The sequence below is a fragment of the Pongo abelii genome, chromosome 1 (genome assembly GCF_028885655.2).
Source record: "Pongo abelii isolate AG06213 chromosome 1, NHGRI_mPonAbe1-v2.0_pri, whole genome shotgun sequence".
In the NCBI taxonomy this organism is placed as follows: domain Eukaryota; kingdom Metazoa; phylum Chordata; class Mammalia; order Primates; family Hominidae; genus Pongo; species Pongo abelii.
Window position 1 is genome coordinate 48156634 of NC_071985.2, and position 25190 is coordinate 48181823.

Genomic DNA, 25190 nt, shown 5'->3' on the forward strand with positions numbered 1-25190 from the left:
AGCTGTCTTCAGGGACCTTAAATTCGAATGAGTAGAGGCCAAGGATGCTGGTGACCATCTCACAATGCACAGACAGCCCCCGACAAGGAATTATCAGGCTGAAATGGCCATAATGCTGAGACTGAGAAACCCTCGGTGGTCTAAAGTCACCCCTCCCCAGATCTCCTGCTCTCACATCCCTGTCTCATCAATGGCACCTCATTCACCCAGTTCCTCCAGCAGGGAGATGGGAGTCACCTAGATTTCTCCTCCCTCACAAGCCATAGTCAATCAACTCAGTCCTGGCCATTTAGCCTTCCAAAACTCCTGCCAACACCTTCTCCTCCCCATCCTCCTGGTGCCCTTGCTCAGGGCCTTCATTTCTTTTGTTGACTATAAAAAATAGCGCCCTAAGCAGTCTCCCTTCCAGTGTGACCTCTTGCCACACTGCATCCAAATCCTTCTCATTTTCTATATTCAACTTTATTCTACAGGATAAAGGCTTTTTTTTTTTTTTTTGAGACAGAGTCTTGCTCTGTTGCCAAGGCTGGAGTGCAGTGCAGTTCAGTGGTATGATCTTGGCACACTGCAATCTCTGCCTCCTAGGTTCAAGTGATTCTTTTGCCTCAGCCTCCCAAGTAGCTGGGATTACAGGTATGTGCCACCATGCCCAGCTCATTTTTTGTATTTTTAGCAGAGATGGGGTTTTGCCATGTTGCCCAGGCTGATCTTGAACTCCTGACCTCAAGTGATCTGCCCGCCTCTCAGCCTCCCAAAATGCTGGGATTACAGGCGTGAGTCACCATACCCGGCCAAGACTAACTGACTCTTTAGCACAACGCACAAAGTCCTTACTACCTGTCTCCAACCTTTCCTTTCAGCCTTGGAAGGGGCTCAGTGCTTCACACAGCCTAGTTTTCTCTCTGTTCCACACACACCTTTCATGTTTATGTCCCAATGTCTTTGTTTATGCTGTGTCCTACAGCTGGATGCCCATACGCCCTTTCTGACAATTGAATTCCACTTACCCTTCAAGGCCCAACTTAGATGTTCTTTCTTGTGTGAAGACTTCCCCAATCCCTCCTGATGACAAAATTTCCATTTTTAATCACAGTCTGACTTGAATGAGGCTTGGGGTATATGTGTGCTTGTGTACGTGTGTGTGTTCACCAGCATGTGTGTGTCTTCACTGACAGACTGAGAATGTCCTGAGGTCAGGAACCCAGTCCTTATCTTTGTGTCACTGAATGTCAAAGCCGCTTGTTGATTATAGTGGGTAGAATGAATTATGATGGGTAGAACACATCCCAAAAAAGATGCGTTCAATTCATAACTTCTGGTACCTGTGAATGTGACCTTATTTGGAAATAGGGTCTTTGCAGGCATAATCAAGCTAAAATGAGGTCATACTAAATTAGGGTAGAGGGATACTTGAACACAAACAAGAGACACAGGCAGAATGCTGTGTGACAAGAGAGGCAAAGCATGGAGTAATGCAGCTGTATGCCAAGGAGCTCTAGGAAGAAGCAAGGAAGGATTCTCCTCTGGAGCCTTTGGAGAGAGCCTGGCTCTGCTCACATCTTGATGGCAGACTTCTAACCTTCAGAACTGTGAGAGAGTAAATTTCTGTTGTTTAAAGCCATCCAGTTTGTGGCACTTTGTCACGGGAGCCCTAGGAAATGGATGCACTGATCCAGCACCAAGTACAGTAGCTGGTACTTAGAAAGTATCCCATAAATGTACAATGTCTGATCTCAAGGGACTTTCTGGGCACTAACATATATGTCATTCACTTTTCCTTACTTTTTAGGGTTGTCTGCATACAAACTTTCCATGTCTTTGGGCTTTTATAGCTGTAGAGAGGCTATTAGATTTTGGGCTTTTAGAGACAGGACTGTTCCCTGGCTTCATGAAGTGTCCCTGGCATGACCAGGCTTCAAATGACTTCATAGGAGTATTTTTCTTCCTGTGTTGAGGTGTCAGCACTGACCAGCCATGGGAAGAACGTTCAATAGGTCCCCAGGGAGACAGCAGCTTCCCTGACAGTGTCAGGCCCCCAGTCAGAGGATCCAGGGACCTAGACTATTGGGGTCCCCTCTTTCTTTTTTCCTGTAAACAGCAAACAGCTCCAGGGCCTGCCTTGGCCTCTGTTCAGAACTCCCTGGGGCTTGTCGACATTCATCTGTGCACCCCGATGTCACTAGCAGGGAACTCATATGATTTCCACAACCTGGAAGGAAGCAGAGCAAGGTATCATAACATCCACTCCACGGATGAGGAAACGGAGGGAGTTTGTCCCAAGTCACACAGTTCACAAATGTCAGAATCAGAGCTCAAGTGTGCAAGTTACCAGTCCAGTTCTCATGTCCTGGCCCTCGTCCCGCCCTTGCCAAGAAGGAAGGCTCCCTGGAGGAGGGGGTACTTTGGGAGGGGGAAATCTCAACAGGCTGGCTGTGTCTGTGTTTCCAGGCTTCTGCCCAGCAGCTAGCTTGCCCTTTGCCGTGAGATCTCAGAGCTGGAAGGCCTGAGATGAGCAACAAAGAGAGGCTGAGGCTGGGCAGCGAGGCCCAGGAGCATGAGGGCAGTTCTGGCTCCGGCTCAGGCTCCCTTTTGATATTCTCATCCTGGCGCTGGGGCTGTGCCTCCTTCCTCTCAGGGCAGGAACTGCAACTGTGCGCTGACCCTGCAGTTCAGATCCATCAGGGAAGATAAGATTCCCCATGCTCAACGCCTGACCCTCTCTTAGCCCACCTGAGGCTGGTTCCTGGATAGAAAGCACCTGGCCCCGCACCAGCCCAGATGGGCACCTAAAGGGAGCCAGGTGGTGCCTGGGGTGCCTGAGATGTCTCACTGTGCTCCAAAATTCGAGTCCTAGATATCTGTGTTTAATCTTTCCTCGGGGAAGAAAAACTGAGCTTCGTCTGCCCTTATTATAAACCCTGCCCCTCTAGCCCAAAGTCCAGTATCAGGGAGCAAGGACAGTGCCTTTGACATATTTGTGCTTTCACAGACGTTTGCTGAATTGAGTCTAAGATTCTCCCTTTGGGTGGGGCTGGCTCTACCAGGGGTGTGTTTCGTGTGCATCTCAGCGAGGCCTACTGGGGCGGTGGGCCAGGGTGGGTTCTGAAGCCTGGGAGTGGGGAGGGCGCTCCCCGGGAAGGGGCCCAGAAGGCGCGGGCGCTCTAGACCCGAGATTACAGTACCTGCGCTAACTTTTCCGCTCGGCTTCCTGCTCTGGAGCTTCTCCGGGCTAAGTCGGGTTCCCGGCAGGGGTCCCCGCCCCGCAGCCCAGCTCCCCGGCACCCCGGGCCGCGACACAGCGCGGGGAGGCGGCCCAGCGCCAAGCTGGTCGGACTGGTTCTGAGCAGGAAGTCTCCCGCCCTCGCCCCGGGCAGCCGACCAGCCCCACGCCGGCCCGGGGCGTCCGTCGGTCGGTCCCGCGATCCGTCCGACGGTCCACCCAGCGCTTGCGGCCTCGCGGCCGGGCCAGCCTGGACTGCAATCAATGCGGCTTTGTCTGGGACGCCCACATCCCAGAGGCCGCTCCCGGGTCGGCAAATCGGAGCGCGGCCGGGGCGCGCGGGGGTGAGATAAGCGGCCATGTGACCCCACCTGGGCTGGCAGGGGAGGGGCGCCAGGTGAGGCGGCGGCCGGCGGGGCGCGGGCGGCCACGCGGGGCTCCTGCAGCATGGCTGTCAGCAGGAAGGACTGGTCCGCGCTGTCCAGGTGAGCGCCGGAGGGAGCCGGGAGGGGAGCGGGGTCCGCGGGGAGCCTTTGGGTCTCCTCTCCCCCGGCACCGGCCTCCTCCCCGCCTGGGACCCTGACACTGAGGCTGGACCCTGGTCTTGCTGCGACTCGCGGGAGACAGGACTGGGGCCAACCTCGGGACCCCTGAGGTTACAGGGTGGGTCTTCTCCCCTGGGGGTGCTTGGGGGAAGGCTGGTCCCCAGTCTGGACGCCCCCTGGGGTATGGCCCCCCTGTGGAAAGTGGAAGCCGGAAGGAACGTTTTGGGGGATTGTGGAGGTGTTCAGGAGTAACCTCCAAGCCTCATTTCTGAGAGAAGCCTCTCTCACTGCCCCCGTATGTCTCCCGCGGAGAGGACCCCTGGGAGGTGTCCCACAGCCCCTCTTGGGAGGGGGAGCAGGGAGAGCCGTCTTGGAGGGGTCAGTGAAGAGGACTGGAGGGAAGCAGACCCATCTCCCACTAAGGACACTCAAAATCTCAGCATGGCATTTTGGGGTGGCATCTGGGCTGGGAACCTTAAGATAGTTGCCATCCCCATCTGTGCTGCTGCAATCTTTACTGCTGCAATCTTTACTTGTACACTGGTCTCCTAAAGGGTCAAGGAATGAGGCATCCTATCCCTGCCTGCTGGACTTCCCATCAGGGTCCGAGAGGCCTGGGGAAGGTGGGTGTTCAGAAGGCAGCACCCCTCATGGAGATTGGTGACCTCTAGCGACTTCTCTTGGAGCGACCCTGCACCTCTCCCAAGAAGGCCCCCTGTGAGCATTTTCACCTCATTCCTCCACTGGGCGCCCCCCTCCCCCATCTTGTCCCTAAGGAAACTGAGGCTCCTGCGGTAGCCCAGAGCTGGAGCCTGCTCTTTTGATCCCTTTCTAGCCAGGTAGATATTAGCCTCTTGGCTCCTCCCAGGTGGGCATTTGGGTCTTGGCCTTTCCTGAGCCAGGGCTATCTCTGCCAGGTGCAGACCCTCCAGCCATTTGGGTCCTGTAGGCTTTCCCCATCAAGGCATCTTTCACAGGTTTTTCCAGTGCTCTAGTATGTCCTCTACCCCCCTCCTGCCCTCCCTTAATAAGGGCTCCAGAACTACCTCATTGTCTCAGGCTTAGCCTCTCCATAGCGGCTCATCGCCTGGGACTGGGGGGCCACCTCCCCAGATCCTCAAGACCTCACAGTGCTCTGAAGCACTGTGGGCAGCCCATGGGCTCTAGAGAGGGGAAAAGGTAAGCCCCACGAATGGAGGGAACTCAGTGCTCTGGAAAAGAAACCCAGGCTGCTATAGAGGAAGGTCTGTGCTGAGGGTGCGGCTGAGGAGTCAAGGTCTTGGACTTTGCATGTGGGTCAGTGTGCCTGGGGGTTGATGTGGGAGTGTCTTTGCTTCTAGATGTGGGCCTACCTGTGCCTATGAATGTATGCTTATGTGTGTGTGTGTGGCATACTTGTGGACAAGTGTGTTTATGGCCTATGAAGAGATGACACATCTGTGTGGGGAGTTGGTTCTTATGTTGCTGAGTCTTGAGCTTGTCAGTCTGCATATGTTCAGTTGAATTGTTTATTGAAGACCTCAGTACTGTGCATTGGGTTAAAAATACAAACCAGACACTCCTTCAGAAATTCATAGTCTGGTGGGATATATGTGATTTTGTGTCTGAAAGCATGCCTGGATATGCATGGGTGTGTGTGTGTGTGTGTGTGTGTGGGGAGGCAGCTGGGGCACTGGAACTTTGAAAATGGGAGCAAGGTCTGGCCTAAGCTTGTCCACTGTTCAGATGGACATGGACTCATGTGGTTACAGCCAAGTTCCCACAAGATGTCCAGGGTAAGTGCCAGGGAAGCTCTGGGGAACCAGTCCTGCCACAGGGGCCCCTGGCCTGCCCTCCCTGCCGGGTCCCAGCCCTCATAGAGCCCTGTGGGCAGACGCAGCTGCTGCCAACAGTCACCCTGATGAGGCACCTGGAACAGAGGACCACTCCCGCTCCGCTCCCTGGGTGAACAAGCCTCAGCGGGCAGGCAGGAAAGGGCTGTGAGTCACTGTCAACAGAGCCTCCTGGGCTGGGGAGGACCGTGCTAGGGTGTGACAGCATGGTCCCAGGTGGGGAGGTGGATGGAGAGGTGGGTGGGTAGCTGGGGGCCAGCCTGCAGCCCATCCTTGGCATGGAGCAGAGATTCAAGTCCTCCAGTCCTGGGATACGGGGGCAGTGGTGAGCTGGCTGGCTGGGTGCCCTGGTCAGAGGCCTTGTCCTTTTCTCCCTGGACTGGCCTGGTGACCAGTGAGGCTGGGCCAGGCCTGTCTGCAGGGGGTGAGGGGTGGATCTGAGAGTGCCTGGGACTGAACAGCCAGTGGTTAATCATTTCCCTGCCTGGGCCTTGAGCCGCCCTCCTACTTCCAATCGCTGCCCTGGGTTCTCCAGACACCGCTCGCTAGACATTTGGGGCTGGAAGAGACGTGAGTTACCCCCCACAGTGACCATGCAGAAGGGGAACTTAAGGCCTGCCCTGCTCAGGTGCAGGACACTGGCCAAGGTCATGGGCATGACCCCCCATCCCTCCTCTGTCCACCCTTCCCTAACCCCAGCCCCCAAGATTTGCAAATTATACTCCTTGAGCCCCAGGGTTCCACAAAATGCATCTGGGGCAGCCTTTTCTCCTTCTCCCAGCTTTAAGCAGAGCAGCTGAGGCTTGATCTGTTGTATAATGGGCTTCTATCTATGATTCAATTTGGGAAAATGGGTTCTACTGCTAAACATGACTTTTGATAACCACTTCACTTAAATCCCTGCCATCAGTTGCTGCAGAATAGATGGAAGTTAGACTTCAGGAAGAAAATTCCCAGGGGAGAGGTCAAAACAACCTCTCGTGAGTAACAGGGCAGAATGTCCTTTAGAATTATTTAAGAGAAAAGGAGGACCCCCATCCCCAAAGGATGGAGTTGAAGTCTGGAGTGGGGAGGAGGATAGCAGCATTACATGGAGACACCAAGAGGGATGTGTGTCCCCAGATGAAGGCCAGGAGGTGGGGGAAAGTGTTGTCAAGAGGAAAGGAGTGGAAGGCAGCTGCCTGGGGCTGTGGCCTCAGCTAGTAGGAGCAGCTGAGCCTCCGCAGCTGTTCGTGCCTGCAGGTTTCACCCTGGGCCTGGCTCTGGGGCTTGAAGGTCAATGTTGCATGGGCCACGGGGTTTCCCCAAACCTCTGCCCTCCCAGGCTTTGCCCTGGGCCCCAGCCTGTCCTGGGGTAGGGAATACCACACCTTCAGATGCCCTCTTGGGCCTCTGTTCCCTCCCTTGAAGGTTCAGCTGTTGAGCTCACTCTGGGTTAGGGCCAGCCCTCCCTGGCCATACCTTTTCTGGCACTTGGTATAATGGTTAAGGGTAGATGCTTTTGAGAGGCTGACCTAGGTTTAAATCTTGGTTTCTTGTTTTTAGTAGCTGTGCGATCGTGGGAAGGTTGTTAACTCTTTTGAGCCTCAGTTTCTTTATATACGAGATGGACAGAGTCTCGCTCTATCACCCAGGCTGGAGTGCAGTGGCATGATCTCGGCTCACTGCAACCTCCGCCTCCTGGGTTCTAAGTGATTCTCATGCCTCAGTCTCTTGAGTAGCTGGGATTACAGGTGCCTGCCACCACACCCAGCTATTTTTTTTCTATTTTTAGTAGAGATGGGGTTTCACCATGTTGGCCAGGCTGGTCTCGAACTCCTGGCCTCTAGTAATCCGGCCGCCTTGGCCTCCCAAAGTGGTGGGATTACAAGCATGAGCCACCGCACCCAGTGGCTGTTGTAAAGATGAATGCCAGGGGTATTAGAACAGTGACTGGTGTTAGAGTAAGCACTTCCATGTTAGTGTGCTCACTTCCCCCCTTATTCCTTTAGTTATGGGTTTATTCATATTCACCATGTTCAAGAAGTGCCCAACACTGTTTTGAGCCCTCAGTTTTTTATTTATTACTGGGGTTTCAACAGCTGTACCCACTGAGTCCCCTCCTGGGGACTGGCCTTTGCCCTTCCCTCCCTTCCATTTTTATCCTCATAACTTGTGCTTATTGGAGATAACATTTCTCCCCAGGGTGGGGTGGTGCTGCTGAAGGGACTCATGTTTTGCCAGGTGTCAGGGTTGAAGGCAGCCCCATGATTCCCAAGCAGCAGGGGTGGTGGCCACGTCACCTTGGGTGAGCTGTGGGGTCTTAGTGTAAAGCTTGGGGACACTCAAGGATCCCTGGGTTCTGAGTCCTGCAGCTGAGCCCTGGAGACCCCCAGGAGACCAGGCTCTGAGTGCTCATGCACCATCCAGGGCCCCACAGGAGGATAAACAAATAGGCCACTTCCCCAAGGGCTGAGGGTGGCATGTGGGAGCTGTGTGGCTCAAGACCCAGGAATCCTGGAGGCTCCAGCTCAGCCAGCTGTGGGTGTGGTCAGGGGAGAGGCACTCTGGGCTTTGTGGGTCACTTTCCCCAGTATTTGGATCCCTCAGCTTTGGAGGGCAAGAGCTGTTTCCAGGCTGTGGACAAGGGACGGGGTGCATCCAGGGGAGGGAGATGGAGATGTGGCCTCACGTGTAAGCCAGCAGAAGTTGGCATTTCTAAATCTGAATAAGAAAACCGAGGAGAGATGGGACTTTGGAGCCTGCCTCATAAGAGAGCATCTGTTTGTGTGTAGTGAATGAAGGATGAATGAATGACGAATGTTCAATCTACAAATACCCAGAGCTCACAGGAGTCATGCAGAGGCCCAGGGGAATCTTGTTTAAGTTCCGTGGCCAAGGCCATAGCAGGAAAGTTTGATTTGGGCCCCTCTCCATCTCCCCTGAGGAAGTAGAGGTGTGACTAACAGAGGAGGGATTGAGGTTCTCACCAGGAAGAGCTGCCCTGCTGGCAGAATTGGGAGGGTCTGGAAGGTTCTCCTCCAAAGGCACCTCCTTTCCCCTTGGGGTGATGGGCAGGCACTCGCCTTCCCTGGGCAGACAGCTGGGCAGATTGCCTTTGGGGGAGGAGTCGGCTTTGTTCCCCCTTTGTGTGCCTCGGCATCGAGGCAGAAGTTTTGTAATTTCTAGGGAGGAGGAGAGCCCAGCACCCCTAAAATTGACACTTACTTGCTCTTCCACATTTGTCAGCACCTGCTGGGTGCCAGGCACTGTGCTGGGCACTAGAGATGAGACACCTTATCCTGCGGTTGTTTCTCTCACTGCAGGACAACTCAATCACTCTTCGCTTATATAGAGATGGGGGTCTCACTTTGTTGCCCAAGCTGGTCTCAAACTCCTGGGCTCAAGTGATCCTCCCACCTTGGCCTCCCAAAGTGCTGGGATTACAGGCGTGAGCCACCATGCCCAGCCAGTCACACTCTTTTCAACCCTCTCAGACCTTCTCCACTCTCTCCTTTGTTTGCTCATCAAAAAAAAAAAAAAAAAAAGAAAAACTTAAGATCTGTACATTTATGTAAATTATACCTTAACTTAAAGCATTCTTTGAGCCCACATCCTCCTCTAGCTACTGTCCCATCTTTTTTTTTTTTTTTGAGATGGAGTCTTACTCTGTCATCCAGGCTGGAGTGCAGTGGCGTGATCTTGGCTCACTGCAACCTCTACCTCCTGGGTTCTAGCCATTTTCCTGCCTCAGCTTCCCCAGTAGCTGGGATTATAGGAGTCTGCCACCATGCCCAGCTAATTTTTGTATTTTTAGGAGAGACAGGGTTTCGCCATATTGGCCAGGTTGGTCTTGAATTCCTGACCTCGGGTGATCCACCTGCCTCAGCCTCTCAAAGTGCTAGGATTACAGGCATGAGCCACTGCGCCCAGCCACTACTGTCCCATGCTATTTGCTTCTCAAAAGAGTTGTTGATACTCACTAATTCCTTTTTTGGTTTCCATTTACCCCCAGCAGCCTGCTCAGGCTCTGGCACAGCCCTGGCATCTGCTTTTCCTGTGGTATCTGGTGCCTCTCTGCTCACAATTCTGTGTTGGTCTCATTCCCCTCGCAGCAGCATCTGACGGGGGCCCCCACTCCCCTGTAAATGCCAATACTCTCCTCTGGTTTCCTTCCAGCTCCCGGGCTGCAGCGTCTTGATCTTTGCTTTTCACTGGTTTCTTCTCCTTTGGAACAAGCCAGAAGCACAGCTCTTCATCTCCTTCTTGTCCCTCCCCACTACCACCCAACAGCCCACCACACTCCTTCCTCCCCGGTCTTCCCCATGTTATTAATGGCAGCTCCAGAAATAGCTTGGGCCCAAAATCTAGCAGTTCTTGATTTTTCTCTTTCCCTCCCCCTCCTCCCACCCAACATCCAATCCAACAGCCAACCCTGGTGGCTGTATCTTCAGAACATGTCCCGAATCTATCACTTTTCCCCATATTTTCTGTCCCCACCCCAGTTCAAGCCACCATAGTTGAAGCTCTCGCCTGTGCGATTGCAGGTACCTTCTGATGGGTCCTCTGTTTCCCCTCTCCCCTGGCCCTTTCAATGTTTTTTTTTTTCATGCAGCAGCCAGACAGATTAAAAATAGAGCGATCCCATCATGTTGTTTCTCTGTGTACCACTCTCCAGGACTCTCCAGCACACCTGGAATAAAACCCAAGTCCTTTCCCTGGTCTCCAAGGCCCTCTGCTCTGGCCTTGCCTCCCTCTCCAACTTCCCTGTGGGCCACTCTGGCCCTGGCTTCCTGTCTTCCCCTGAATACCCACATGCAGGCTCTGCACTGGCTGGATCCTCCTCCTGGAACACTGGCTGCCGGATCTGGCTCTGCTGCCTCCTCCTCATGAACCAGGACTCTCCGAGGGGGCTTCCCCACCCAGCCACCTTCTCTCATGTCACTTACTTTGTTCCCTTGTCCTAGTGACACTTAGCTGGTGTCATTTTGTTCATGGGTTCGTTTCCTTGCTCATGGTCTGACTCCCCCATGCTGGATGTGTGCTCTGTGAAGGGGAAGACCCTGTTGATCTCATTCCCAGCTGTTCCCAGCCCCTGGAATCATGCCTGGCCCATAGTAGGTCCTCAAAAGTAATTTTTAAGTGAATATTGGCTCAATCCAGGGGATGCTGGACCTAGAAAAAAATCGGAGCGGTTCATGTGGTTCATCCTTCTCATTTTAGGAGGGAAAACTGAGGAAGAGAAAAGGAAGTAACTTGCCAAAGGACAGGAGGACTAGAAACCAGATCACCTGACCTTGCCTTACCAAAGACTCCCTGCAGAGGAGACAGGCTCAGTAGGAACTAGGGCTGGGCAGCAGGAGAGGCTGGGACAGCAAAGGGTAGAGAGTTTGGCATCTGGCAGTGGCAAGGGGAAGCCTTGCAGTCGTTGCTATAACTCTGGGAGGGAAGACAGAGGCCTTTTCTAGAACCTTTTAATCTGATTTGCAGACAATGCAGGGGGAACCACAGAGAAGGGCTCCCCCAGCTGACTTTCACAGCCTGGTACTCCCCTGCTCACACCCGCTCCTGTCTCCCGGGGTGAAGCTCAGCCTCCTGTCCCCAGCAAACCCTGAACCTCGGTACCTTCCCTCTGCCTGGACTGCCAGCCCCACCCCATCGAAAGCCTGTTTGTTCACTGAGATACAGCCCAGTTCATCTCTTCATGAGCCTTTTCTGATAATCTTGGCCTATAGCATTTGTTCTCTCTGCAGAACAACTTCTGCACTTTGGTTGGGGGAGTTATTGGTGGACACACTTATCTTTTTCACTGGATTGTCAATATCTCCAGGGCAGAGACCCTGCCATGTTCTGTGACGCCCACACAGTTCCTGACATGGTGCTGGCTTGTCATAGTCATTCAGTTTTTCATTTGCTCTTTGGTTGGACTGGAAGGGGTGGGGCGGATGGAAGATGGGCTGGTGGGAGGTGGTAGGTAGGGCAGGTGGATAAAGATGGTGGAAACAGGTGGGTGGCTGAGTACATGGGTGTGTGGGCGAGTAGTAGATGGATAGACTGGTGGGGTTGGCTGGCTGGCTGTAGAATGCCTGCGTGGCCCCATGAATGAAGGGTGACTGGGGCAGGAACCAAAAGTAGGGTGTGGGGTCCCCTTGCTCCCCAGAGAAGCGAAAGTTGTCTGGATTTTCATCCAGATCTGTGGAGCTCCGTGGCTCAACTCTTTCCGTGAAGCTCTTTCCATCTGAAAGGTGAGGGAGGCTCCAAGAGCCCCTGGGAAGTGAAGGGAAGGCGATATTGGAGTTTTTTCCGTGTGTAAATGGTTTTGTTTGTAAGTCTTCCCTTCCCCAAAGCTAAGAAATTCCATGGGGAATTGAGTGAGGAAATATCTCCATGACTGTCCACTGATGGATATTACCTAAGAATCCCAGGACCAAAAAGAGAAAGGCACTTGGCAAGTTCATCTGTCTCCTTCAGGCAGGACCAGGCCCACCCTTCCACGTTCCTGGTCACCCCCAGGTGGGAATGGGGATGGAGGGCCCCCCATTCCCATCCTGGGGTCCAGAGTACAGTTCAACCCAGTGGTTCCTCTCTGGGGTGACTTTGCCCCCCAGGAGACATATGGCAATGTCAGGAAACATTTTGGTTGTCCCAGCTGGGGAATGTACTACTGGCACCCAGCAGGTAGAGGCTAGGGATGCTGCTAAACATCCTTGTGATCCAGGACAACCCTGGACACAGAATTGTCTGGCCAGTGTCAACAGTGCTGAGCTGGAGAAACCCCAGTCTAATCCAAAGCCTGCAGCTTTACTAGGAATTTAATAGACGTATAATTTGACCTACATTTAAAATGTTACTTTTTTTTGAGATAGAGTTTCACTCTTGCCCAGGCTGGAGTGCAATGGCACTATCTCGGCTCACTGCAACCTCTGCCTCCCAGGTTGAAGTGATTCTCTGGCCTCAGCCTCCTGAGTAGCTGGGATTACAGGCATGTGCCACCACGCCCAGCTAATTTTTCTTTTTTTTTTTTGTATTTTTAGTAGAGACAGGGTTTCACCAAGTCTTGATCTCTGGTGATCCACCATCCTTAGCCTCCCAAAGTGCTGGGATTACAGGTGTGAGCCACCGTGCCTGGCCTAAAATGTTAAGTTTTTGAGTAGTCACATTAAAAAAAGTAAAAAGCAGCCCAGTGCAGTGGCTCACGCCTGTAATCCCAGCACTTTGGGAGGCCAAGGTGGGAGGATTGCTTGAGCCCAGGAGTCTAGGACCAGCCTGAGCAACATTGTGAGACCTCATTTCTACAAAAAATTTAAAGATTAACCAGGTGTAGTGGTGCACACCTGTAGTCCTAGCTACTCGGGAGGCTGAGGTGGGAGGATCACTTGAGCCTGGGAGGTTGGGGCTGCGGTGAGCTGTGATTGTGCCCCTGCACTCCAATCTGAGCAATAGATCAAGACCCTCTTTCAAAAAAAAGGAAAAAACAAAATTAATTTTAATATTATAGCTCATTTACCCCAGTATATCCACAATATTGCCATTTCAACACACAATCAATATACACAATTTTTTTCTTTCTTTTTTGAGACAGAGTCTTGTTGTGTCACCCATGCTGGAGTGCAGTGACACAATCTCGGCTTACTGCAACCTCTGCCTCCTGGGTTCAAAGATTCTCATGCCTCAACCTCCTCAGTAGCTGGGACTACAGGTGTGCACCACCACTCCCGGCTAATCTTTTTTTCATTTTTTATTTTATTTTTTTTATTTTTAGTAGAGATGGAGTTTGCCATGTTGCCCAAGCTGGTCTCGAACTCCTGAGCTCAGGCAATCTGCCTGTCTCAGCCTCCTAAAGTGCTAGGATCACAGGCATGAGCCACCGCGCCTAGCCAATGTACACAGTTTTTAATGAGACCTTTCACTGGTCTTCAAGATCCAGTGTGTATTTCACACAGCATGCCTTGGTTCACACCAGCCACGTTTCAAGCACTTCTGAGCTGCTTGTAGCCAGTGCAGGCCTAGAAGGGCATTTGATCTCTTCTCCCAGCCCTAGAGGAGCCTGCCTCGGGAGGGTCCTGGATTTCCCCAGCTGTGCTGACCCTCTCCTCCCCTCCCCTCCCCCAGCCTTGCCCGGCAGAGGACTCTGGAGGATGAGGAGGAGCAGGAGCGTGAGCGCAGGCGGCGGCACCGCAACCTGAGCTCCACCACGGATGATGAGGCTCCCAGGCTCAGCCAGAATGGAGACCGGCAGGCCTCTGCTTCTGAGAGGTAGGTGCTCAGGTTTCTATCCTGATTGATGGGGATGAACTGGTTGCCTCATCCTAAGTGCAGTATATTTAGTCTGCTTAGGGAGTTGGGGCCCAGGAAATGAGGCTGAACGGTGTGATGATGAACTTCAAGTTCCCCACCTTCCCCAGACTCAGTCCTGCCAGCTTCCATCCTCTTCATAACAATGCTTGCTACTTTTTGTTGACCATCCATGAGCCAATACTGTGCTGGACATTTTATGGCCATAGCTCACGTAATCCACACAATGTATCTGAGAGAGAGGTATTGTTAACCCATTTTACAGGTGAAGAAACAGGGTTGAAAAGTACTTAGGTGACTTGCTGAGATCACGTACCTCAACAGTGGCAGGGCCAGAATGTCCATCCAGATCTGTCGAGCTCCTGCCTCCTTCCATTATCTAGGCTGCCTCCCTCTAACCCTGACCCTCTATAATTTACTTCTCTTTTTTTTTTTTTTTTTGAGACAAAGTCTCGCTGTCTCGCTAGGCTGGAGTGCAGTGGCGCGATCTCAGCTCACTGTAAGCTCCGCCTCCCAGGTTCAAGCAATTCTTCTGCTTCAGCCTCCCGAGTAGCTGGGACTACAGGCACCAGCTACCACACCCAGCTAATTTTTGTATTTTTAGTAGAAATGGGGTTTTGCTATGTTGGCCAGGATGGTCTCAATCTCTTGACCTCATGATCCACCTGCCTTGGCCTCCCAAAGTGCTGGGAATACAGGCGTGAGCCATGGTGCCCCCGGCTGCCTTTTTTTTTTTTTTTTTTTTTGAGATGGAGTCTCACTCTGTCACCCCGGCTGGAGTGCAGTGGCGCAATCTTGGCTCACTGCAACCTCCGCCTCCCAGGTTCAAGCTATTCTGCCTCAGCCTCCTGAGTAGCTGAGATTAAAGGCATCTGCCACCACGCCCGGATAATTTTTGTATTTTTAGTAGAGACGGGGTTTCACCATGTTGGGCAGGCTGGTCTTGAACTCCTGACCTCAGGTGATCCACCTCCCTCAACTTCCCAGTGCTGGTATTACAGGTGTGAGCCACTGCACCAGCCTATAATTTACTTCTGAGGAGAAGAAACTTGGGGCTAGTTTTGCCATCTAGATTTTGGGATTATGAGGCGGGGGAAGAGCCTGGGGTTTGCTGAATGCCACCTACATGCCAGGACTGTGCTGGGCACCCTCATGAGTCTCATTTTGCTTCCTAACAAGCCCAGTTTGCAGATTTGAAAACTGAGGCTCCAACAGTAAGTTAACTTGCCTGAAAGCACATGGAGAGCAGGGTGGTGAGGAAGGAAAATAATCTCCTTTTGCTGGAGGCCAGGTGCTGTGGGTTATGGACAATTCTCTCATGTTACTTTTGTTTCTTTGGGTCCCCTGAGAAGGGAGAACAGGGCTGTGATGACTTTCTCCTCTCCTGTCCTCCCCTCCCCCAGCCTTGCCCAGCAGCGGACTCTGGAGGATGTCCAGAGCTGGGCTGTACCAGTACCTGTGGCTGTCACCTAGTCTTGGCTGCACCCACAAGACTGACAGGAGTGTGGAATGGTGCATCGGAAGCCTTAGGTTCTGCTCCCAGCTCCCCCACCAATTAGCTGTGTGACCTTGACAAAATCCCTGGACATCTCTAGTCTTGATCTAAGATCTAAGGGGCAGAGACTGCGCTTATTCCTTTTGATCCCCAATGCCCCACGCAGGCTCTGGCACATATTAAAGTAGTTATTCAGGGTCTGTTGACTATGAACATGGAGTCATTGGACTTCATAGGAATTTATAAGCTTTTTAAAAAGCATAGAGTGCTTTGTTCAGATGATACCTTGGAAGTGCAATATATCGAGTGGATAAAGGTGGTGGTGAGCTGGGGATGCCAGGGCCTGACATCCTCACCTCCTTCTTGGTGGCCCTGGCAGCATCTCCATTGGGTTAGGTATACTTAGGGTCTCTTCCACCTCTGTCCTCTGATTCTGTCTCCCATGTTCTGACTCAGACTACCGAGCGTGGAAGAAGCAGAGGTGCCCAAGCCACTGCCCCCAGCCTCCAAAGATGAGGATGAGGACATCCAGAGCATCCTCAGAACACGGCAGGAGCGGAGGCAGAGGCGGCAGGTGGTGGAGGCTGCACAGGCCCCTATCCAGGAGAGGCTGGAGGCAGAGGAGGGGAGGGACAGCTTGAGCCCTGTGCAGGCCACACAGAAACCCCTAGTCCCCATGAAGGAACTGGAAATCCCACCTCGCCGGAGACTGAGTCGGGAACAGCGGGGCCCCTGGGCCCTGGAGGAGGAGAGCTTGATGGGCAGGGAGCCAGAAGGGAGGAAGAAAGGGGTTCCAGAGAAGTCCCCAGTCTTGGAGAAATCCTCCATGCCACAGAAGACGGCACCTGAAAAGAGTCTGGTCTCCGAGAAAACCTCCATCTCTGAGAAGGTGCTGGCCTCAGAGAAGACATCTCTATCGGAGAAGATAGCAGTGTCAGAGAAAAGAAACAGCTCAGAGAAGAAGTCTGTTCTAGGAAAAACCAGTGTCTCTGAGAAGTCGCCGGCCCCAGGGATGGCACTGGGCTCAGGAAGGAGGCTGGTGTCTGAGAAAGCATCCATCTTTGAGAAGGCACTGGCCTCAGAGAAGAGCCCATCTGCAGACGCCAAGCCGGCCCCAAAGAGGGCCACAGCCTCAGAGCAGCCTCTGGCGCAGGAGCCGCCAGCCTCTGGGGGAAGCCCAGCCACCACCAAGGAGCAGAGAGGAAGGGCCCTCCCTGGGAAGAACGTGCCCTCTTTGGCAGAGCAGGGGGCTTCAGACCCTCCAACTGTGGCCTCCCGCCTCCCACCCATCACACTCCAGGTTGGCAGTGTCCCGTCCCTCCCACCCTTCTACTCTGCCACCTGGCTGGCCCTGCCGACCAGTCCCACCCAGGTAGTCCCTGGTTCCCTGGCTGCCTCCATCCTCCCTCCTGCATGCTGGCCTTGGAAGTCTCTTCTTTCCCTGCCTGCTTCTAGCCACGGTCAGAGCAGGGAGGCTGAGATGGGGCAGGCTGCTGGAGCTTAAAGGGGCACCAGCTGTGGGGCAGGGAGCACCTGGTGCCCCCCGCCATATCCTCATCCAGCTCCAGGACCCCGGCAGACTAGTGGGGAGCCTCAGATCCTTCTAGAAGCTCCCCTGGAAAGCTCTGCCTGGTGCCCTGGCCCCAAGGGACTTTGTCCATGAGCCACTCCCACAGCAGATGAGGGATGCAGGAGAGAAGGCACAGGGCTGTCTCATTGTCCCCTCTTCCTGCAGCTCCTGGGGTGAGCCGTGGGGTCTATGGCTGCCCCAGCCTGATGGGCCCTAGACCTCTTATGTGACACCCCCCCTGCTCCATCCAGGTGAAAATCCCCAGCAAGGAGGAAGAGGCAGATACGTCCTCACCCACGCAGCGAACCTACAGCAGCTCCCTCAAACGCTCCAGCCCCAGGACCATCTCCTTTCAGGTGAGAGCCCTGGGCACCCTGGTCTGCGAGCCACTGGAGGGCAAGTGGAGGAAGCCGGGTCCATTACAACATAGGAGCCGTAGGTTAGGTAGGAAGGTCCCCCGGATAGAGAGGAGCTTTGGATTCCCACGGGTGGCCCTGAACAGACAAGGTTGTATTCAGCAGAGGAGAGCAGGTTAGTGACCTGGGAGGTAGGTGCCAGTAAGCATGAGCAGCCCCACCTAGTGGGCAAGGCCAGGGCTGCATGAAGACCGGACAGGCAGGGCTGGCCCTGGGCTGCAGGGAGGTCCACACCTGCCTTCATCAGTTCCTGGCCTCACCTAGGAGACTTGTCTAGGAGAGGAGGGGAGGAACAGAAAGCAGCAAGGCTCTCCTACTGCTCCCTGCTCTGCCACTGTCCCAATAGTACAAACTATGTGGATTGGGGAAATCTTATCTTGCTTTGTCCTGGTGTTTATTCTTGGTTCTTCTGTTCACTGGGTCATTCACTCAATCATTGGGTATCATGCCTTTAATGTGTGCCAGGCCCTGAAGAGGTGGCCCGATAGTGACTGGTGCCCCCACAGATCTCATGGGCAGTGGGAGGCAAATAGGAAACAGGTGGTTACAGGTGCCCTGCAAAGGAAGTCCTGAAGAAAGGCTTCTGACCCCTATTAGTGGGTGGAAACCTGTGTCTTCCAGATACAAACAAGGATCTTTAACATAGGCTTGTCCACATATTTCTTTAGTGGGGTTGACCCCTGGTAGAAGGGGTGGGAGGTCTGAAGAGGAGGAGGACATATCTTGAGAGCTGGGCTCCTCACTCAAGGGGGCCACCGATTTCCCGGGGACTCCCACACAACAATGCCTTTCCTTCTCATTTCAGATGAAACCCAAGAAAGAAAACTCGGAAACAACCCTAACTCGCAGGTGGGAGGCCTGGAGGCTCTGGTTCTTTCCTATTTGGCCATGTTCAGGCTATTTTCTGAGTACCTGCACCCGCCCTCCTTGTGCCAGGCTGTGCAGTAGGGCACATGAGGGGAAGGTGCAGTCCTTGCCCAGGGCTCCAGATCTGGCAGGGGGATGGGATTAACAGGATGGACTCAGGCAGGATGAGATGGAACAAGGACGGGGAAGGATCAGGGAGAGCTGCTTGGAGGAGGCAGGGCTTGGGTGGGGCCCCAAAGTGGGATGAGGGTTTAAACTTGAGGTTAGGACAGGGAAAGGGGGCTTTCTGGGAGGGAGACCATGAATAGTGTAAGGGAGGGGAAGCCCCTGCTCCAGCAGGCCTGGTTGGGGGGCTGTGGGTCTGCAGGTTTAACAAGGTTTCCTGGGCTCGGTAGTGTCGATGCAAGTAGCCTGAGGACTATGCTTTGAAAAAAAAGCAAAACTGAAATAGGATCTGAGAAGCAGATGTGCTTATGTGTTAGGAATGTCATCCACTCATGCTGTATTCATCTGCCCCATGAACATTTACTGGAGCCTGCTACACTAGGCTAGGCCTGGGGGCTGGGGTGGGGGAGGAGGAACAGGAGTACAAAGACAAATGACACAGCTGCTGTCCTTAAGCAACTCACACCCACCCAGCAAACCTATAGCAGCTCTCTCAAACATGAGACCGTTACATACTGGCCAACCAGGGAGGGACAGGGACACGGGAATATGAACCCAGGGCTAGGAGCTCAGGAGTAGCTGCACCTGCTCAGCCTGTGAGAGCTGGGGGAAGGTGTCATGGAGCAATTGATTTTCCATGAAGTAGTAGGAAGTTTGCTCGTGTAAAACTGGAGGAATAGCATTTTACATAGAGGGAACAGCATGGTGTCCAGCTGGCTGGCACACAGGCATACTGTGGGGGAGGGAAGGAGAGGGCCCAGATCACTACAGTCTTGTGTGCTGTGCCAAGGCCTGTGGGGTCTGAGCTGGAAGGACAGGATCGGATTTGAGGTAGGAGCAGCCATGTGGAGAGCTCACGGTGGCAGGCCGGGAGAGCAGGTAGGTGGCGATTGCTGTGATGGGGAAGATGGAAAGGAAGGGCCTGCTTCAGGAGGTGTTTTGCAGTGGAAATGACAAGGTATGGAGGAGAAGCGATGTCCTATTGAATGGGACGTTTCTTGGAAGTGGAGGGAAATCCCTGGAGTCTGTAAGTTCCTCACCTTGGCCAAATCAACACAGCCTGCTGTGTGATGGAGGGCCACGTTCTCTTGGCCACAATGAAAACGTGTGATGGGGCTGCTCCTCAGGCCCTGGGGGCAGGCCTGGTCTCCCTGGGTGTCTCACTTGGCTCGCCTGTTTCATCTTCCATCCTGCAGTGCCAGCATGAAGCTCCCAGACAACACAGTGAAGTTGGGAGAGAAGCTGGAGAGATACCACACGGCCATACGGGTGGGTGGGGGCTTCTCCCAGGGGGTGGAGGGTACAGGATGAGTAGTGGGCATGGCCCTTGCCCCTCCCCAGCATGGGTCAGCTGTTGGTGTTCTTGGTTCCCAGAGATCAGAATCTGTCAAGTCTCGGGGTCTGCCTTGCACTGAGTTATTCGTGGCTCCTGTGGGTGTAGCCAGCAAGCGCCACCTCTTTGAGAAGGAACTGGCAGGCCAGAGCCGAGCAGAACCAGCCTCCAGCCGGAAGGTGAGGGGCTCAGGCCCCACCAGGGTCCTTAGGGTGATTAGCCCTGACATCTCCAAAACCCAAATCTTGGCTGTGCAATGCTAGAAAACTGTGTTTTCATGTGTGAATTAATGTTGGCAGAACCTTCACTTGAGTTCCCATTCACGTTCCTGAGCCCATCTCCTTAGCTGGGCACACAGCTCCCTGGGGGAAGGGGAGGGGGCTGTCCCAGGTATATGTGGCACATGCTGGATGCATAGGGGAGTGAGGGAGAGTCCTATCCCATTCCAGGGCCTTTGAACATGCCTCGCTGCTGCCAAGGGCCCTAAACCCTGAGATGGGAGGTTCTCTTTTTAGGAGAACTTGAGGCTCTCAGGGGTTGTGACATCAAGGCTCAACCTGTGGATCAGCAGGACCCAGGAGTCTGGAGATCAGGACCCCCAGGTATCCTCACCCTCCCCGATATCTCTTACTGTGGAGCCTTTGCCTGTGGGATGATTGGGGACACAGGAGGGACAGCCGGGAGAGGAGGAGTCATTTCAGGAGTGGAAGCAGTGGGGAATAGATGGGCGTGTGGGTCAGACTCTGGCAGAGAGGAGTGTTGGGTCTGGGTTCCTTTTCTCTTCTGGAAAAAGAAAGGGCATCCTGGGCTGGGGGCTGGGCCTGGGGGATCCCGAGCCCTTTGGAGCCTGGTCTTAGTCTCTGGTCTCCACCCTGATACCCTCAATCAGGAGGCACAGAAAGCGTCATCCGCTACCGAGAGGACTCAGTGGGGACAGAAATCTGACTCCTCGCTGGACGCTGAGGTGAATGGTGGGGAGGAGCCTGGCCCTACGGCGGAGGGCCATAGTGTACTGTGGGAGACCCCATCGCCTCCGTGTGCACACACTAATTGGCCTGCAATAGCACAGTCCACACAGAATGCCCCCATCCCTGCTCATGCAGATTGGTCTGAGCCAACCGTGAGAGCAAGGTTGAGCCCTCAGCTGGTTGTGCTGCCTGCAGCTCTGCAGAGCCCCTGCCCCTTCAGCTGGTAGATTGCAGGGCTCTGACTCATTGTGGGTGTGGGGCTTGGGCAAAGGGATGCCTTCCTATCCAGTGGCCCCCTTCCCCTTCCATCCCTGATACCCCATTGCCTTGTGCTAACAGCTCTTTGCCCCACAGGTGTGACAAGCCCTGCCAAGACAGACCTGCAAGTCTTTGTCTCAAGGGACCTCCCTCATGCCAGGCCCCTGCCTCTCACAGCAGCACCCTTTCCTCTCATTGCCCCTGTTCCCTTTTTGCCTGTGGATCTGTTTGGCCAGGGCCCCTGGGGTCAGGAATATTTGCAAGACTCAGCCAGCTCCTTCCTAGCCCAGCCTCTTGGGGCTGGGACTTTCTCACCCCACGTCAGGCACAACAGATGTTGGGACCCAGCCTCTGCCCAGGGCACAGCACAAGTGCACATCAGCACTATGGGGCCTATGTCTTGCCCAGAGACCTCTGCTCCTTCCTGCTCACATCCAAGGTCACGGCATGGCACCCCTCAAGAACTCCAGAGTCACCTGTCTCATCAGCTCCCAGCAAGTGCCTCTGTGTCTATGATGTCCCCCTTCACTGAGGCCTGGACCCATCCATCTTTGTCCCTGGGGCCTGCTCCCAGCCACTGAGGCCCACTCTGGCCAGATGGAGAAGGAGCTGCCGTGCGTCTTCCCTGTGCCCCGTCTCCCTGGCTTGGTTCTCCCCTCCCTTCCCTGGCCTGCTGCCGTGGCCAGGAGCTAAGTGCCTTTTTGTGTGCAACCACTTACCCTTTCTCTGAAAAACCTGTTCTCAGGAAGGATCTGATAAACTCATTTACTCTCAGGTGTAAGTGACTGATGAGACCTTAAAAGCGAATTCCTCTCTAGAGGCCTTGCTTTCTAGCAGACGTCATCTGAAGTGTGTGAGGAGGAGGATCATTTTCCTCATCCCACATCTTCTCACATTAAGGTGGTGGCTTGCCACTCAGCAGTCCTAGCTTGGTGACTGGGGAACTGCCACATACAAGGCCAGGCCTACCCTCCTCCCTGACAAGCCCCCTCCAACCCCCACCCCCATGCTCTGGACATCATGGCCCCTATAAGCTAGGAGAATGATGAACCATCAGAGAATCTAGAACCAACCAAGCTAGGAACATCAGCCTGGTGCCCTGTTAACCCCTTAAAGCTGTGGTTTACAACTTTTCAAAAATTTAAATCATTAGACCTCTCCGTCTTGATTGACTGCCCTAATTTTACCCAGAATCAGCTGGGGATGCGGCCAGGTGCAGAGCCCTCTGCCCACTCCCCCTTTGCATGCCTGGGGAAGCTCCAGGTCTTTTTGGAACATGACCCTTAACACGGCTCCTAAGGGTATCACCGGTCCAGTTCCCCAAGTGTGTGGGGGATGAGCCCTACCCCTGCTCTCTGACTCTGGGTGAGGGCTCCTCAGATCTGTGCCCCAGGGGACAGGCCCTCAAAGTGCCATCTGTGCAGAGGTCCCAGTGCCCCAGGCTGACCCACCTCTGGCCAGTGAGTGTCCTGTGCCTGAGTGAGGGATATCGGGACCTGGGGGCCCTGCCCCGAGCACCTCCCACCCACTGCTAGTGCTGGGGCTTTGTGAGTGTTCCAACTTCACAGCCGAGAGTTGGAGGACAAGGCTGGGGCAGGGCCGAGGAACGGATTGAGTCCTGCCTAAGCCTCGGGACATCTAAACAGCTCTGGCTCTGCCCAGACCTCAGGTGTGACCCTGAGCCACTTTCCTTCTCTGAACCTCAAGCAGATGACCTCAGAGGACTTTCACATGTTCATGCCATGATAGGTGAACTTTTCCAGTAAGAAAAACTGTCCCCACACAGAGGAGAGGCTCCTGGAGGCCTTCACCTGGCAGGGCCTTACTCTGGAGTAAGAGCCTAGGAAGACACTGAGGGGCCTGTTCCTGCAGCTGCAGCCTCAGCAGGGCCCTTTATGCCTGCACCCCCCCTCCCCCAGGGTGCCCATTGAGGGCTGGCTGCTAGGGGAAATGTCAGGGGGTGCCACAGCGCAGCCCCCTCCCGTGTGAATCCAACACGTGAGGGCCCTGCCTTCGTTCCTACTGGGGACGCAGCCAGTAAACAAAGAGACCAGGGTGTGCCCAAGATGACCTCAGCTGGGGATAGATGAGTGGTAGCGACTGGGCATCCAGGCGGGTGGGGAGGCCTCTGGATGGGTGACATTGGGCACCTTCTGGAGACAGAACAGGGCTCCCATTCACCACTCCTGGCTGCACCCTCCTGCTCTCTTGCCACAGGGGCCCTGTGCCCCACAAGTGGCCCGTCCTGTTGTGGATCCTCAAATTTACATGCACTGTTTCAGCATAAGCTTCCCATTCCACTTTGGCTTTGTTTTCTCTTTACATCCCTTTGCAAGGACAGGGATATAAAATGGGCTAAGAGTAACCCTACTATGCCCGGGAATGGCTGCTGCACGGGGGCTGGATTTCCTTATCTGAATGGCTGTCTCAGCACTCTGAACGAAGCTCCTGCCTTAGAACAATTCGAAGCCGTACACGTGTGGCCTATGACACCAAGGATCTACTGGGCTTTTCCCATGGGGCTCTGTAGTGATCTAGGTGCCCAGATTCCTCTTCTAGGCATCCATGCAAATAAACTGTGCCCTGTTTGAAAGGTTATTGGGCTTACAAGGAACAGTAACCCACCCTCAAGTTAAAAAAGGGTTTGGGAAAAGTAACTCCGAATTCTACGTTACTCCAGGCCAGGACCCAAGGCAAGGCTGGGCCCTGCTTCGTGGGCTAGAATGGGAGAGAGAGAGGTGATGGGGCTCTTCCCACTTTCTTGACAGCCTGGCTCCTTCCTCACTGTCCCTCGGGAATCTGTCCCCTCCATCTGCCTGTCTCTCTACAAAGTCCCCCTGCTTCCCTGTGGTCCTCCTCAGTCCCACGATGCTGGCCAGCAGGTGGTTGGTTTCAGCTTGCCCTGCCACAGATCTGCTGGCAGTGTGGAGGCCCATGTGGCAGGGCAATCAAGGCCACTGGACTCAGACGCCACAGGGAACTATGGAGGGGATGGAGTCAGCTGAGTGATGGGACAAGAGTCTGACAGCAGCATGGGTGTGGAGCAAATGGAAGTCCCTTGTGCAGAGGACCCTTTCAAGGACATTAGTGGTGGAGGCAGCATAGTAGCTCCCAAGGCAGAGGGATTGAGAGAAGAGTTGGAGGACTGGGAAGGCGGGACACATGATTGGGTGATGGGAGAAGGGGGCAGAGCATAGCGAGATTGCTTTCTTTGCCCACGGAGAAACAGAGGAGTATGGATCATGAATATGGGCAAGATCTTTAAGTGCCAGGGGGTTCATGGGGGAGGGGAGGGCCTGGTCCAGAGGAGGACCATTCCAGCTTCAGAGCCAAGCAGGACCTAGGCTGCGAAGATTCAGAGAGAGAGATGGAGGGGAGAGTCAGCTCAGCTGCCCACTGGCTTGCTTTCCTCCTGTCTGTTTCATTTTCATAATCTACCGAACCCTGCAATGGGCCAGCCCTGAACATAGAAGTGCATGTGCATGGCCACACACAGGCAAGCAGGCAAAACCCCTGGGCCTGACCTATGCATCTGCAATCTAGTAGGTTTAGCAGATCATAGTCCTGCACTGCTTGATTTTAAAGCCGTTAGGGGATGACCTTCGACAGTCTGCATCACCCCTCTCACACAACGAGCGCCTGTTCAAGGTTCTTGACTGGAAGTTCTACCTTGTATCTGGCCTCCTGTAGCAGTTTAAGTCCATTCCCTGTGAGGAGGGTGTGCCACATGGCTTTGGGAGTCATGGAGAAGACCCACCTTGCAGATGTCCTCACTGAGGCTGGCAGAGCCGGCAACCTGCCCAAAGCTGCTCAGCCCATTAGGAGCCAGTAGCCTGGAAGATGTCTTTACCCCCAGCATCAGTTCAAGTGGAGCAGCACATAGCTCTTGCCCTCTGCCTTCCAAGATTCTGGTTCCTAGACTTATGGAGTGTCTTGGAGGTTGCCTTCTGCCCCCCTAACCCTGCTCCCAGCCCGCCCTCCCAGGCCTGGGTTGCTGGCCTCTGTTTTATCAGGATTCTCAAGAGGGACAGCTGGTTTATGTTGCATGACTGTTCCCTGCATATCTGCTCTGGTTTTAAATAGCTTATCTGAGCAGCTGGAGGACCACATGGGCTTATATGGTGTGGGGTACATGTTCCTGTAGCCTTGTCCCTGGCACCTGCCAAAATAGCAGCCAACAACCCCCACCCCCACCGCCATCCCCCTGCCCCACCCGTCCCCTGTCTCGCATTCCTCCCTCCGCAGGG

The 25190-nt window shown here is 54.1% G+C and overlaps 1 protein-coding gene across 2 annotated transcripts; it reads left to right on the forward strand.

Annotated features, from left to right (window-relative positions):
* Positions 1-3620: 3620 nt before the first annotated feature.
* On the forward strand, positions 3621-21758 carry LAD1 (ladinin 1). Of its 2 annotated transcripts, NM_001131469.1 has the most exon segments (10): positions 3656-3705; positions 13689-13832; positions 15823-16666; positions 17188-17292; positions 18158-18201; positions 19581-19653; positions 19759-19896; positions 20233-20319; positions 20607-20681; positions 21040-21717. In NM_001131469.1, coding segments are annotated over 10 exon segments (1554 nt in total). In that variant the 5' UTR covers positions 3656-3667; the 3' UTR covers positions 21046-21717.
* Positions 21759-25190: the final 3432 nt, after the last annotated feature.